General features: G+C 47.5%; 1 protein-coding gene across 1 annotated transcript; it reads left to right on the forward strand.

Moving 5' to 3' along the window:
- The first annotated feature begins 331 nt into the window (after positions 1-331).
- LOC150047851 (HLA class II histocompatibility antigen, DR beta 4 chain-like) lies at positions 332-13,079 on the forward strand. Its single transcript, XM_090356063.1, has 6 exons — positions 332-472; positions 6,772-7,041; positions 9,131-9,412; positions 10,585-10,695; positions 11,767-11,790; positions 12,728-13,079. The coding sequence occupies exons 1-6, from the start codon at positions 373-375 to the stop codon at positions 12,739-12,741; spliced, it is 801 nt and encodes a 266-aa protein (XP_090212189.1). The 5' UTR covers positions 332-372; the 3' UTR covers positions 12,742-13,079.
- The last annotated feature ends 1,108 nt before the right edge of the window (positions 13,080-14,187 follow it).

Here is a 14,187-nt window from a genome sequence, read left to right on the forward strand (position 1 = left end):
AACAGCTGTCTTTGAGAAGCCAGTTTTGTGACTATATCCCTGACTAGCACCTGATGGGCTCAAGATAGTGACCCACATAAAACAATTCAGATATGTGTGGTTAAACAGTTAAAATATTAAGCAAAAGCCATTCATTTGAAGAAATGGTGAAGTTTCAGAAGAGCACATTGAGATCGAATCTCTGCCCAGCAACAGGTGATGTTTTCCATCTCTCCTGCTCATTGGTTTGTCCACACTGAGCTTGGCCAATCAAACATTAAAGCAATGACTCCCTGGGTTCTTACTTGGGATTTGAGTACAGTGGGTACATAGTTCTTGCTGTATTGAGACTTACCTGGTTCTCAAACCAGTCCTCCTCTCCTGATCTCCAGCATGGCATGTCCAGGGCTCCCTGGAGGCTTCCACATGGCAGCTCTGCTGGTGACACTGATGCTGCTGAGTCCTTCTGTGGCTTTGACCAGGGACCTTCAACGTAAGTGCCCCCCTCCGATGCTGGGATACTATGAGTGTGAGTGTAGGGGGGGGTGGGGGGGCAGGAGGCAATAACTTCCTCATTTTGTCCAGGACAAATCCCTTAACACTTGAGATTTCTTCAATAATTTGTAATGAATTTCTTCAATAACATGTATGAAATCTAAACTACTTTTTTTTTTTTTTTTTTTTTTTTTGCCAGTCCTGGGCTAGAACTCAGGGCCTCAACACTGTCCTTGGACTTTTCAAGGCTAGAGCTCTACCACTTGAATCTCAGCACCACTTCCGGCTTTTTTCTATGTATATGGTACCAAGGAATCCAACTCGGGTCTTCATGCATGCTAGGCAAGCACTCTACCACTAGGCCAAACTCCCGCCCTGAAATCTAAACTATTTCTATGAACAGTAGTCTAAATGCTCATCTCCTTTATGAGATCTATGTAAAACGCATGTATGTATAAATCATTTCTTTCTAGATTTTATCCAATAAATTATCTAACTTTAGATCATATATCCTCCAGGCTCTAGGCCACTTTATATGCTTAGTTCTATTCTGTTTTATGTGCTTAATTCTGTTCTATTTTATTGTTTTTTTTTTAAACCAGCAAAACATTGAACTACCTAGTTTCTCTGAAAATGTCAGAAGGGGCCAGGAGTTTAGCCTAGTGGTAGAGTGTTTGCCTGGCATGCATGGAGACCTGGGTTTGGCTCCTTGGTACCACATACATAGAAAAAGTCAGAAGTGGTGCTGTGGTAGAGCACTAGCCTTGACAAAACCCAAGGAGAGTGCTCAGGCCCTGAGTTCAAGCCCCAGGACTTGCAAAAAAGAAAAAGAAAAAAAAAAGAAGAAAATGTCAGAAGGCCAGTGAGAGATGGTGCCAAGAGTTGTACTTCAAATTTTCTCTCTGGTCCTAGAACTTCAGTGTTTGTAAATCCTGTGTTCTTGTGCTGGGGATACCTTGAAGGTTGGTGGGGTTAGTGATCTCTCTCTCTGTCTCTCTCTCTGTCTCTCTCTGTCTTTCTCTCTCTCTCTCTCGGTCTCTCTCTGTCTCTGTCTCTGTCTCTCTCTCTGTCTCTGTCTCTGTCTCTGTCTCTCTGTCTCTCTCTCTCTCTTGGTTGAGGGGCTTGAACTCAGGGCCTTGGCACCAGCTCTGAGCTCTTTTGCTCTAGGTTAACACTCTATCCCTTTGAGCCACAGCTCCACATCTGCTTTTTGAGTGGTTCATTGGAGATAAAAGTCTCATGGGGACTTTTCTACCCTGGATTTGAGCCATGATCCTCAGGTCTCAGTCTCTGGAGTAGCCAGGACTGCAGGTGGCCTGCCAGTGATCTCTTTTTATTCTTGTGGTCAGCACCTTGAAATGAAGCAGAGTTCCTGTGTGCTGGATAAGTGTTATCGACAATGAAGAGTGGAAACTGTTCTTTACTGCCTTTAAGTACTTAAGGCAGCTTTCCAAAAACTTGACCCAAGTTAGGGTTCCTTTCATGAATTTTTTTCTGAACCTATAATATGTGCTATCATTTTCTCATACATTCTCCATTCTCTGGCTTGAGCCTATAGGAGAGGACTGAACTGGTTTGAAAATTTTATGAAAATCTATATTTTTAAGAAGTAAAAATTAGTGCAATATCAGCAATTGTTTCTGGAAGCACTTAAGATTAAACTCAGGACCTGATGGAACTGAGGCTTGCAATGCCAATATTTTACCACTTGAACTATGCTTCAGTTGTAAATATCACCAATGTACTGTGCTTTAAACAGCACGCTGCAGCATGGACACAAAGAAAACCTGAAGATTGGTTTCAACTCATCAGGCTGGAACCCAATAGGCAAGTAAGGGGAAGTTATGGCCTACCAGAGTCTGCACAAACACCCAAAGCTATTTTCCCTTAATTATACATGTCTAGTTACTTCTACCATTACTTCATCTTAAAAAATAACCAAATCAGGCCGGGGGTTTGGCCTAGTGGTTAAAGTGCTTGCCTAGCATGCATGAAGACCCGGGTTCGATTCCTCGGTACCACATACACAGAAAAAAGCTGGAAGTGGTGCTGATGCTCAAGTGGTAGAGCTCTAGCCTTGAGAAAATCCAAGGACAGTGCTCAGGCCCTGAGCTCAAGCCCAGGACTGGCAAAAAAAAAAAATAAAAAAATAACCAAATCAACAAAAGAAAAAAACCATAATAATTTTACTGCTACTCCAACTAAAAATCCATGAGCTTTACAGAAGTACTGAAAAGATCCATCAGACATGAAAGTTAATTTCCTTGATTATTTTGTTTTTTTCTTTGTCTATGGACACTTAGAAGGAGGAGAAAGAGAGGAAGTGTGTTTAAATTTTTCTGGATGTGGAAGACATTGAATATGTGGCTGGAATAAACCAGTGTTGGAGCTTGAAACATTTCTTGCTTTTCAGGTCACACACTGTGGTCAGTCCAGAACACTGGTTCTGGAAATCACAGACAGGTTTTTGAGTAAGCTATACACTGTCCTCTATTCTTGACTCACTCATAGCATTCTCTTCTAGTGACAGGAAAGTAAGATAGTAACTCTACAAACTTCTACAAAAAAGTTGGAGAGAGTAATAAGTAATCTGGGGGGAAAAATGGCATCAAACTTGTGGAACAAAAACAATTAGATTCAGACCACTGTAGTTCTCGGGGAACTCTCTTTAAGAGAGTGGCATTTAGCTGAAAGAAAAAGAAAGAGAAGGCTGGGCCCAGTGGCTCACACCTGTAATACTAGCTGAGATTGGAAGAGCACAGTTCAGAGCCAATTCAGACATGAAAGTTCCTGACACTCTTAATTCCAATTAACCACTAGAAAACCACTAGAAAAGTGGTACTGTGGCTCAAAGTGGTAGAGTGCTAGGCTTGAGCAGAAGAGCTCAGGGACAGAATTGAAGCCCCAAGTTAAAAAAAAAAAAGAGGTGGGGGGAGGAAAATGGAGGCAAAAACATGAGAAGGGGTATCAATGTGTGAGAAGTAATGCACCTTTTATCTGGCGAATGTAACTGTAACCCCTCTACACATTACAATAAAAAAAGAAAAAGACAACCAGTGAAGACCTAAGAGACAAAGTGAGAAAACAGGAACCATGTGGAAATGCGAGGACATTTTAGTGGCTTCATTGTAATGAACTTGAGTGTAGGTTGTGGGGACACAAGATGCGGTGGTGGAAGATGAGGTCAGGAGCCCTAGCATCACCACAAAGGAAATGCAGATTTTGTTGAAGCTCCTACGTGGTTTCAAGGTATTTCAATTCATACTGAACGAAAAAGAATTTTAGCTGCTATGTGAGATTGGATTATCGGGTTCACATGTGAAGTAGGAACCTCGTTTAGGATCATAGCAGAAATGTGCAGGGGAAGGCAAATATGTCTTGTTCTCATGAAGACAATAACAAGACCTGATGGGCTGTGAGGGGCAGGGCTTCCCATCCACTGCGCATGCACACAGAGGGTGGAGAAAGCATGGAGTGCTTCCTGAGAAGGTTGGCTTCCTAGGCAGAGGACAGTGGAGCTTTGGGCAGAGACAGGCCAGACGGCAACAGCACAGGTTTCACGTGGGCAACATTACAAGCTGAACGTTTTGTCCAGTTCAAGTCTGAGGTGATGTTGAAATGCTGTGTGGAGCTGTCAAGGATCAGGTGAACGTAAGAGAATGGAGGTCAGGGAGAGGCTCAGGTGGAGGTTACGTTGGCGTCACTGACACAAGGACTGGACTAGATTTCAAGAAGGCAAATAGGTTACTGAGGGAGACATTGTGCTTAGGAACCAAGAAGGGCAGGGCCAGGAGGGGACAGAGAAGGGTGAGCAGGGTCCCTGGAGGAAAACCAAGGGGAACTGACCCGTGGAAATAGAAGACAACTTTCAGAGGAGGAAGAAGAGGAGAAAGAGGAGGAGGAGGAGGAGGAGGAAAGGAAGGAAGGAAGGAAGGAAGGAAGGAAGGAAGGAAGGAAGGAAGGAAGGAAGGAAGGAAGAAAGGAAGGGCCAGTGGTGGTGAGACACAGGAGGAGCTGAAGGGAGGGTGTGGCAGGGAAGTGAGACCTCAGTCCCCTCCACTTGACCTTGGCTGTAGGAAGAATGGTGTGGAAGGAAGTGGATGGCAGGGATTGAGGAGAGCAGAACTGAGGAAGCGAGGGTTGGAGAGGAGATGGCTAAGCAGCTGCCTGAGGAGGAGGCTGTGCTCTGGACAGGGGTCCTTAGGATCTGCTCTGGAGAACAAAAGGTCCTTTTCCCCACGGTTATTATTTTTTGCAGTGATGAGCAGATCTGCTGTTCTGGCCTGGAGCACTGGCGTGTTTGCAGGCCTATGTACCTCAGCCTGTCACTTAGCAAGTAGCAGTTGTCATGCGTGTGACATTTGTAGATCTATGTGACAATGCACACTACATCTGGCTCACATCCAAGTGACCTTCCCAGTCCAACCTTGAAGGTGACCCCACAGTCCTTCCTTGACCCCCAATTCCACGCAGCTTCTTCCTGCTGCTCTGTTACTGGAACTTCGTAGCTCTGACATTTCCCATTGCTGGATAATGTCTGGAGTGCTGGCTCTCGTGCCTCACCTTCACTCATTGAAGCTAGCAGAGTGGAGGGAAATGGTGAGTTTTCCCTGTTGGAATTCTCAGGGCAGCCCAGGCCCGCCCCAGGCTCCAGGCTAAAGGAGGTCTCCACAGAATGTTCCAGACAGATCATGTGAAGGAAGAGATGCAGAGCTGTGGGCAGGAGAGGTGGAGGAGTGGCTGGAGGCTCCCCGCAGGGGTGAGGCAGATGGCTGTGAGCACAAGTCCTTACCAGCCCTGCTTCATGGTCTCCATGTGGAGGGGTGTGTGTGGTGCCCTGTGGTGTGACAGCAGAGGAGGCCTTGCCCTCTGGGCTTGTTCTGCCTGTGGGTTATGGGGATGAGTGGGCTGGGTGCTGGTGTCTGGGGCAGTGATCTCATGGTGGACCTCGCTGTCAGTCTCTTCTGCTTGGCCTGTGACACCATCATTCTCTTATCACCATTTTTTTGGGGGTGTACTGAGTTTTGAACTCATGACCTGGGTGCTGTCCCTTGGAGTTTCTCTCAAGGCAGTCTCTGTACCACTGGAGACACAGCTTCCCATCCAGCTTGCTGCTGATTTCTTGGAGATGAAAGTTTCACAGCCTCTCCAGTGTGGACTGCTTTGAGCTTTGCTCCTCCTATCCCAGCCTCCCGGGTATCCTGGGCTGCAGGTGTGGACAGCAGAGCCTGGCACTCACCCACTTTGGCCTCCAATCGAGTCATTTTACCACCGTGCAGGAATTACAGAACTAAGGCTGAGTTTTACTGTGGGCCAAGAACATGAAGTAATGCAGGAAACACTGGCACTTCTGATCTTCTCCCCTTTGGGGAAGGGGCGGTTGCAGATATTGAACAGAAGATGTGAGAGAGGTGGTGAATTTCCCTTGTTCTTTAGGTGGGGACTGGGTGGAAATTTCCAGGAGTTGATCCCTGCCGTGGTCTTGGTGGGTGTAGTGATTGTCAGTGCCCTGACCTGGAAGGGTGTCTGGATCCTGCCCTGGGTGGCCATGTCCCCCCTCCCCAGACCCTTTTTTACCCCCTCCCCCACATCCTTCTCACCCTGCCTCTCCAGACCCTCCTCGACCCCTTCCCCGACCCTCCTCTCCCCCCCCACTCAGACCTACCTCGCCCTGCTCCGTCGGACCCCGCCCCCTCCGACTCCGTCCCGCCCCCCTCCCCGATCCTCCCCACCCCCTCCCCAGATCCTCCTCACCCCCTCCCCAGATCCTCCTCGCATCCCCGACTCTCCTCACCCCTGCCTCCACCAGACCCTCCTCGACTCTCTCCCAGACCTTCCTCCCCCTCCTCTTCCAGACCCTCCTCACCCCCCGACCCTCCCCCGACCCTCCTCGACCCCCTCCTCAGACCCTCCTCGCACCGCCCCCCCAGACCCTCCTCGTCCCCCCTCCTCAGGCCCTCCTCGTCCCCCCTCCTCAGGCCCTCCTCGTCCCCCCCATTCTTCTCCCCCCCCCCCCCGCCTCCCCCCAGGCCCTCCTCGTCCCCCTCCCTGGCCTGCCACGTCCCCCCCTCCTCTGTCCCTTCTTGCCTCCCCTCCCCAGACTCTCCTCGTCCCCCCTTCCCAGACCTCCTCGCTCCGCCCCGCGCACGGGTGGCTCTTGTGACATGGGGTCCTCCGGGGTCCCTGTGGCCCCATCTCATGTCCCCTCGTGTTGGAGTCCTGGAGAGGAGCTGATCCTCCAGGAGTCCGTGGTGAGAGGTGCAGAGGCCGGGCCTGTGACGGCTCCTGTCCCCGCAGCGGGGTTCCTGATTCAATTCAAAGGAGAGTGTCATTACCTCAACGGGACGCAGCACGTGCGGGCTGTGGTGAGAAACGTCTACAACCAGGAGGAGTACGCGCGCTTCGACAGCGACGTCGGGGAGTACCGCGCCTTGACCAAGCTCGGGGAGCCTGACGCCAGGTACTGGAACAGCCAGAAGGACCTCCTGGAGCAGAGACGGGCGGAGGTGGACACCGTGTGCAGACACAACTACCAAGTCTGGGAGAGCCACACCGTGCAGCGCCGAGGTGAGCCGGGCGGGGCCGGGAGAGCGCGGGCCTGCGGGAGTGCGGGTGTTCATGTGTGTGTGGTATTCACGTGTGTTCATGTGTGTGCGGGTGTTCATGTGTGTGTAGTATTCACGTGTGTTCATGTGTGTGTGGTGTTCATGTGTGTGCGGGTGTTCATGTGTGCAGTGTTCATGTGTGTGCAGGCGTTCAGGTGTGTGTTCATGTGTGTGTTCATGTGTGTGAGTGTTCATGTGTGTAGGGGTGTTCATGTGTGTGGGTGTTCATGAGTGTGGGGGTGTTCATGTGTGTGCGAGTGTTCATGTGTGTGGGTGTGTATTCATGTGTGTGTGGTGTTCATGTGTGTGGTGTTCATGCATGTGCATGTGTTCATGCGTGTTCATGTGTGTGTTCACGTGTATATGTGTGTTCATGTGTGTGGTTGTGTTCCTGTAGGTCCCTCTGTATTCATTTCTGTTCTGAGCAGAAGAAGATGGTCAGAAGCTGGAAATAAGCACAAAACTAAAGAAAATTAAAAAAGAGAACAGAGCACTCCATCCTGCCCCACCCCCATTTCACATGACTAAGGATTGAACTCCAGGCCACATTCTTGCACGACAGGTTCTCTACCACTTGAGCCAGGCCTACAGCACCTCTCATGGGTTATGTTAAAGTTCAGCTCTCACTTTATGCCTGCGCAGGCCTGTGACCCTTCTGTCATTAGGGTGGATGATGGTTCCCCTTCCCCGGCCCCTTTCCCTGCCTGCTTTCCAGGAAAATCCACAGGTCCTGGAGATCCACTTCAGGAGTGTTTCACAAAGACAGAGTCTCACACGGGGAAAGTTTCAGCAAGGATGTGTTTTAACAGAACAAAGACATAGCCGGGAGAAAGAAAAAATGAGAGAGAGCCTGGGACCGTCACTCACGGCTGTAATCCTGGCTATTCAGGAGGTTGAGATATGAGGATCAAGGTTCAAAGCCAGCCCAGGAACAAAAGGACCTGAGATTCTTATCTCCAATTAACCTCTAAAAAACGGAAAGTGGGGCTTAGCTCAAGGGAAAAGTGGTAGCCATGAGTTGAAGAGCTCAGGGACAACATCCAGGCCCAGAGGTAGGACAGTAGTTTTGAGCTGAAGAGCTCAGGGATTTTGCCAAGGCCAAGTTCAAGACCCATGACCCAGAAAAAACAAAGGTAGAACAGTCCAGCACAGCTGAGGGAAGGGCTGCTTCTCCACTCCTCTGCTCAGAGACACCAACCCATATCCCCATATGGCCTGATTAAGGAGAAAAGTTTCGAGAACAGCATTTAAAAAGCTGCCCCAAATGAAACTCACTGAATTCCAAACAGCGTTGCAGTTGAATGAAGATGGAGAAGAGGAGAGAGGAGACAAGAAGACACCAAGGAAGAGGAAGGATGCAGAATAAAGAAAACAATCCCACAAAAATGGGCGCCTTGTTCCATGACAATACTTAATACCATTACAATTTCAATCAACTCGAGTTCAACTGACTTGCCTGATCCCAAGGGGAAATGCTGTGCTAATGGCATCCAGCATTCTCAACACAGGAAGATGAAGGGCTTCTTTTCCCATAGATGAAGTGTGTTGAAAGGAATGAAAAACAATTCCTAAACTGCAAACAAAACAAAAAGTGACAGGAAAGTATATTTCTGGAGAAATGTGACAGAGAAAGAGATCAAGTGTTACAGACATGAGAGAGGAGGACAGCGTGTCAGCCTATCCCAACCATCTTCCTCTACACAGAGCTTAGCCTGGCGTTCTTGAAGACAGACTCTTGACTAGTAGCTCTTTCTTTATTCTTCCTGTGAGGTCCTAGTTCCAAAGATTAAGAGCCCCACAGACATTTCTTCAATCCTTTATTTTCTTACTTCCTCATTCCTTTGTAGCCTCCAACCCCCCTTTCATTGTCCGTGTTTTTGTGTGATTATCCTTCCCTCTGCCAGTCCTGGACGCCTGCTTGTATCTGAATGACTACTTTTTTTCTGAATTGTATCAAGTCCCCAGCAGGGACTTGAACCTGGGTTTTTGGACAGACACAAGAGACCCAGGAGGATTGTGCCGCCTTGTGACTTCTGCCTTTTCTTCTCTAGTGAAGCCTGAGGTGAGCGTGTACCCCACCAAGACTGAGCCCCTGAAGCACCACAACCTCCTGGTGTGCGCTGTGAATGGATTCTACCCAGGCCACGTTGAAGTCAGGTGGTTCCGCAATGGCCAGGAGGAGGAGGCTGGGGTGGTGTCCTCAGGCCTGGTGCTCAATGGAGACTGGACCTTCCAGACCCTGGTGATGCTGGAAATGACCCCCCACCAGGGAGACGTCTACACCTGCCACGTGGAGCACCCCAGCCTGGACAGTCCTGTCACCGTGGAGTGGAGTGAGTGACTTTACTGATTGCTCATGGCTGATGGAGACCTGGCCTGCTCCTGAGTGCAGACTCCTCTCCCTGCACCACATCCTCAGGATTCTCCCACCCTGGATTCTCCTTTATTCTGGGTTCCTTTCTTCAGCTGAGGTCACTGAGGGATGGAGCCTGGAATGTATCTAGAAACACTCATGAGCCACAGGACATGATTTTATCAATCCAGACAGTATTCCAGGGCGGGGGTGGTGGCTCATGCCTGTAATCCTAACTACTCAGGAGACTGAGATCTGAGGATCACTGTTCACAGCAACCCAAGTACTAAAGAACATGAGACTCTCATCTCCAGTTAATCACTAGAAAACGCGAAGTGGGGCTGTGGCTCAGGGGTAGGGTGGTAGTCTTGAGCTGAAGAGCTCAGGGACAGCGCCCTGGCCCAGTGCGCAAGCCCCAGAATTTACCAAAAAACAAAACAAAACAACAGCAACAACACAGTGTTCTGAAATCCCTGGAAACCCACAGGTCATAGTTCCTTCTCAGCCTCAGCCTCAGGACTGCTCTGCTCTGCTGCTGCTCTGGGTCATTCAGTGGAATTTGAGAAGAGTAGCCGTGCAGGGTTGTTTGTGATGTGAGAGTCATCCATGCAGTCTCAGCTCTGTCAGCCTTAGCTCTGTCATCCTCTACTCGCTCTGAAACATCACTGAGTTCCTGGTTTTATAAAATACATGGCAATTCAACTGTGTAATTATCTGAATTCAGTGTATAAACCTTCAGATATGCAGAGTAAATGGCAGTGGCAGGGTGGGGAGGTGCGTGTGGTTGTAGGAAGATGTGAACTTCGGGCCTGGTCACTGTGCCAAAGCTTCTTTTCTCAGGGCTAACATCTGCCATTTGAACCATGGCTTCACTTCTGTGTTTTGGGTGGTCAACAGGAGATTAGAGATGCATAGACTTTTTTGCCCTGTCTGATTTCCAATCAAAATTCTCAGATCTCAGCCTCCTGAATATCTGGGACTACAGACCTGAGCCTCTGCCACTCGGCTCAGGGTGATTTTTTAATTCTCTTGTTCCCAGGAATGGCTAAATCTCCTTCATGTGGGCAGGCATCACAAGAGTCTGAAGCTTAGACTGTCATGAGGAAATCTGTGTTTCTGTACACATATAACCAACCCTGCCTGTGTTTTCAGAGCCCCATTCTGGATCTGCACGGGGCAAGATGATGAGTGGAGTTGGGGGCTTGGTGCTGGGGCTGCTCTTCCTGGGAGCAGGGCTCTTCATCTACGTCAGGAATTCAAAAGGTAACAAAGCTTTCCGGAGTTGAGGGTTTCAGTACACAGATTTTTTTTGGGGGGGGGGGTGTTTTCTTTTTGTTTGTTCGTTTTTTCAAAATACAAAATGTGGCTTCCCTGAGATTAGCTCTTAAGATAGCCTTGGACCTATATGAAGTTTCTTTTTCCATGTGGCCTCCGAGGTCACGATTAGGGAGTCTCCCTAATCGTTATCAAAAGCATGGTATAGTGTCTTCTGTAAAGAAGACTCATGAGATGAAACCTTTCCCAAGGATTTGTTTCACTAGAGCAAGATGAAGGTATGGATAGATAGAAAGTGAGGAAAACATTTCCTCCTTCCCATCTGTAGGAAGAGACACTTAAAGATCCAAAACGGCGGCTGCTATCTGCTGTCTGTATTCTTTCTGAGCTGAGAACCCATGAGAACTCATGTCATCTGGCAGCCCCCACCCAGGCAATGGTCCTTGAGGCTGAGGGAGACGCTGCTTAGTATTCTAAAATATGGAGGTGTCTCTGATGCTTTCTGAAACCTGGAGAAAATAGGTGAGCTTTTGAACTTCCCTCCTCTAGAGAAGTTTGTCATCTTCCTGAGTCTATTCATTCACAGCGTTACTTGGCTTTGTTATTTTACCATTCTAACAGAGAGAGCAAATTTAGGTAGCCCCTATGTGGTCTCCGAGTTCTTTTTTTTGTGTGTGTATGTGTATCTTATTATTTTATTATTATTATTTTTTATTATCTAGGTAATGTATAGAGGGGTTAAAGTTACTTTCACCAGATAGTAGATGCATTACTTCTCATATATTGGGGTCTCCTAGTTTTTGTAATTTAGTATTTGAGTAGCTGGAAGTTTAACTGGTTTTTAGTTGCTTCCTAGTTTTAACTTGTGAGTGTGGCCCTGGTTTGGTTCATTAAAAGAAAGATTAAAACTAAGATGCTTTCCCTGTCTCCTCTGTGTCCCCTCCCCATCCCTCCTGCCTCAGTGGGGTTAGAGAAGTCTCAGGTAGAAGGTGTCAGTCAGTGATCTTTTGTTTGCAGCCTCTGTAGAGTTCAGTTTCTGTCCTCTTTTCTCCATTGCAGGACACTCTGGACTTCAGCCAGCAGGTAATGTTCTCTCATCCTCTCTCACAAAGACTTGCTTCTCCTACCAGAAGTGACACAAGTGACCGGCTTAGAATTGGGATCAATTTTTTTTGGTGGTGGTGGTTGGGCTTGAACTCTGGGTTTGGGCGTTGTCCCTAAGCTTTTCAGCTCAAGGTCACCACCCTATCCCTTGAGCCACAGTGCCACTTCAGGTTTTCTAGTGGTTAATTGGAGATAAGTCTCACAGTCTTTAGTGCCCAGGTTGGCTTTGAATGGCAGTTGTCAGATCTCAGCTAGGATTCCAGGCGTGAGCCCGGCACCCAGGTTGCAATCAAATTTTTGATGAAGCAGAAATGTGAGCTAAACCTAGTCCTCTGCACTTTTTTTCTTTACTCATTCTCCTTGGTGTGTGTGTGTGTGTGTGTGTGTGTGTGTTTCTGAGATTCAAATCCAGTGCCTTTTGTATGGTAAACAATTGCTGTACCAATGGGCTATGTCCCAGGCCCACTCTGCATTTACTAAAAAGTTGTGGTATAGACACCCCTGGTGGCTCATGCCTATAATCTCAGCTACTCAGGAGGCTGAGAACTGAGCATCCTGATTTAAAGGTAGTCAGAGCAACAATGTCCTGTAGATTGTTATTTCTAGTTAACCACCAAGAAGCCAGAGTGGAGTTGTAGATCAAATGGTAGAATGACAGAGTTGAGGAAAAGGAAAAAAAAAAAAGGGTAAGGGACGGTGCTCAGGTCCTGAGTTCAATCCTAAATAGTGATACAAAACAACCCCCCCACCACCACCTTTCTGTAAAGTAGCATTGGCCTAGGGCTATTTGATAGCACTCCCTTTCCCCACTCCACTGCTGCCTCTTCCCACATGTGATAAGGAGAAGCTCCAGTAGGGGACAAGAAGCCATGTTCTTAGTTAGGTCTGGAAGCATTTTGTCCTCTGACTCCTGCAGGACTCCTGAGCTGAAGTGAAGGTGGACAGCAGGGAAGGAAGGACCTCTGCCTCTACCTCTCCTCGTGAAATCGCTCCAGCTTGGCTCTAATTCTTCAGAGAGAAAGAGCTCTTTCTCAGGTCCTGGCTCCCCTTGGCTCAGCGCCCAGCAGATCCCATCCTCCCTGATGTCTCCTCAGCCTCTGCTCCTGAGCCAGAAGCCCCAGCACACACCTCAAGATCTGCTCTGCACTCTCTCCTGGGCCCTTTGCAGTGAAACCTCCTGTCACCCTCCCTACCTCTATCCCACCTGGTCTTGTGTCACAATGCATTGTTTTATTTTCTCAAATATACAAGCGGTAAAAAAAAAAAGTCATGTTTCTTGTAGTTTTTTCATGCAGTTATTTTTTGTCCCAAAAGAAATAAAAATATGGTGTTATATCTGCTTTTTTTCTGGTATTGTGAGAGGAAAGAAATTCAGATAGGTCATTCAAAGGAATTCTGAGTCAGTAGTAGATTCAAAGTTATTCTGAGTCAGTTGTAAATTAATATATTTCCTACTTTCCAGTTTATTACAATACCTATCCAGGCCTTTTCCCTACTTCATAAATTGTGCATCTTCATTCGGTGACAACTTTTCCTATAGTTAATGCTTGAAGAAAAAAATAAGTTCTGTTTTGTTTTATAATATAAGAACCCTTCCCTTGGGGCCAGGATCATGGCCTAGTGGTAGAGTGCTGGCCTAGCATGCGAGAAGCCCTGGCTTCAATTCCTTGGTAGTGTATACACAAAAAAGCTGGAAGTGGTGCTGTGGCTCAACGTAGGTAGAGCTTTATCCTCAAGAAACCAAGGATAGTGCCCAGGCCCTGAGTTGAAGTCCTAGGACAGGCCAAAACAAACAAACAAACAAAAAAGAGCCCTTCCCTCATTTAAAAATGAACAACATGACACTTACAACACATTTATTCTAAATGTTGACTTCCACTTTGGACAGTTCATGCTCATGACAGGCATGTATCTTTCATTAAGTTAATAAAGAAAAAAAAGATAGAGACCTTTTAAGTCTGCTGTTGCATTTTCATCTGGAGTCTCTGGTGTTCAGTTTATTGGTCCTTTCCAGATAGAAACTGCTGAATCAGACACAAACCAGCTGATTAGCAGGGCTTTCTAACGTCATTCCTGAGGCAAATCAGATGAAATGTCCCAATGGAGGCATGTATATATATCCTCAATGAAACAAGAGAATCATAAAGGAAAGCAGCATTGAATGATTGAAAACATTTGACAATTATTTTAAAGCAGAGATATATTTAAGGCTAATTCTGAGTACTTCCTCAATCTCTCGCTCCTGTGTAGTTTGCTTCAGGGGGCGATCTTTCCCTATTGCTAAATTGAATGCAAAGATTCTCTACAGTTTTCATTCTGTCGTAGACAGCTGCTTCTCAGCCCGGTGTCTATGTGTCTTCTGGGTCACTCAAATCA

Source organism: Megascapheus bottae, chromosome 22 (assembly GCF_031878675.1).
Source record: "Megascapheus bottae isolate mThoBot1 chromosome 22, mThoBot2.hap1, whole genome shotgun sequence".
Lineage (NCBI taxonomy): Eukaryota > Metazoa > Chordata > Mammalia > Rodentia > Geomyidae > Megascapheus > Megascapheus bottae.

Coding starts and splice junctions, on each gene's coding strand:
- LOC150047851 (XM_090356063.1), top strand. CDS start 373: ATGGCATGTCCAGGGCTCCCTGGAGGCTTCCACATGGCAGCTCTGCTG. Junction 473..6,771: donor TTTGACCAGGGACCTTCAAC/GTAAGTGCCCCC, acceptor CTGTCCCCGCAG/CGGGGTTCCTGATTCAATTC. Junction 7,042..9,130: donor CCACACCGTGCAGCGCCGAG/GTGAGCCGGGCG, acceptor TTTCTTCTCTAG/TGAAGCCTGAGGTGAGCGTG.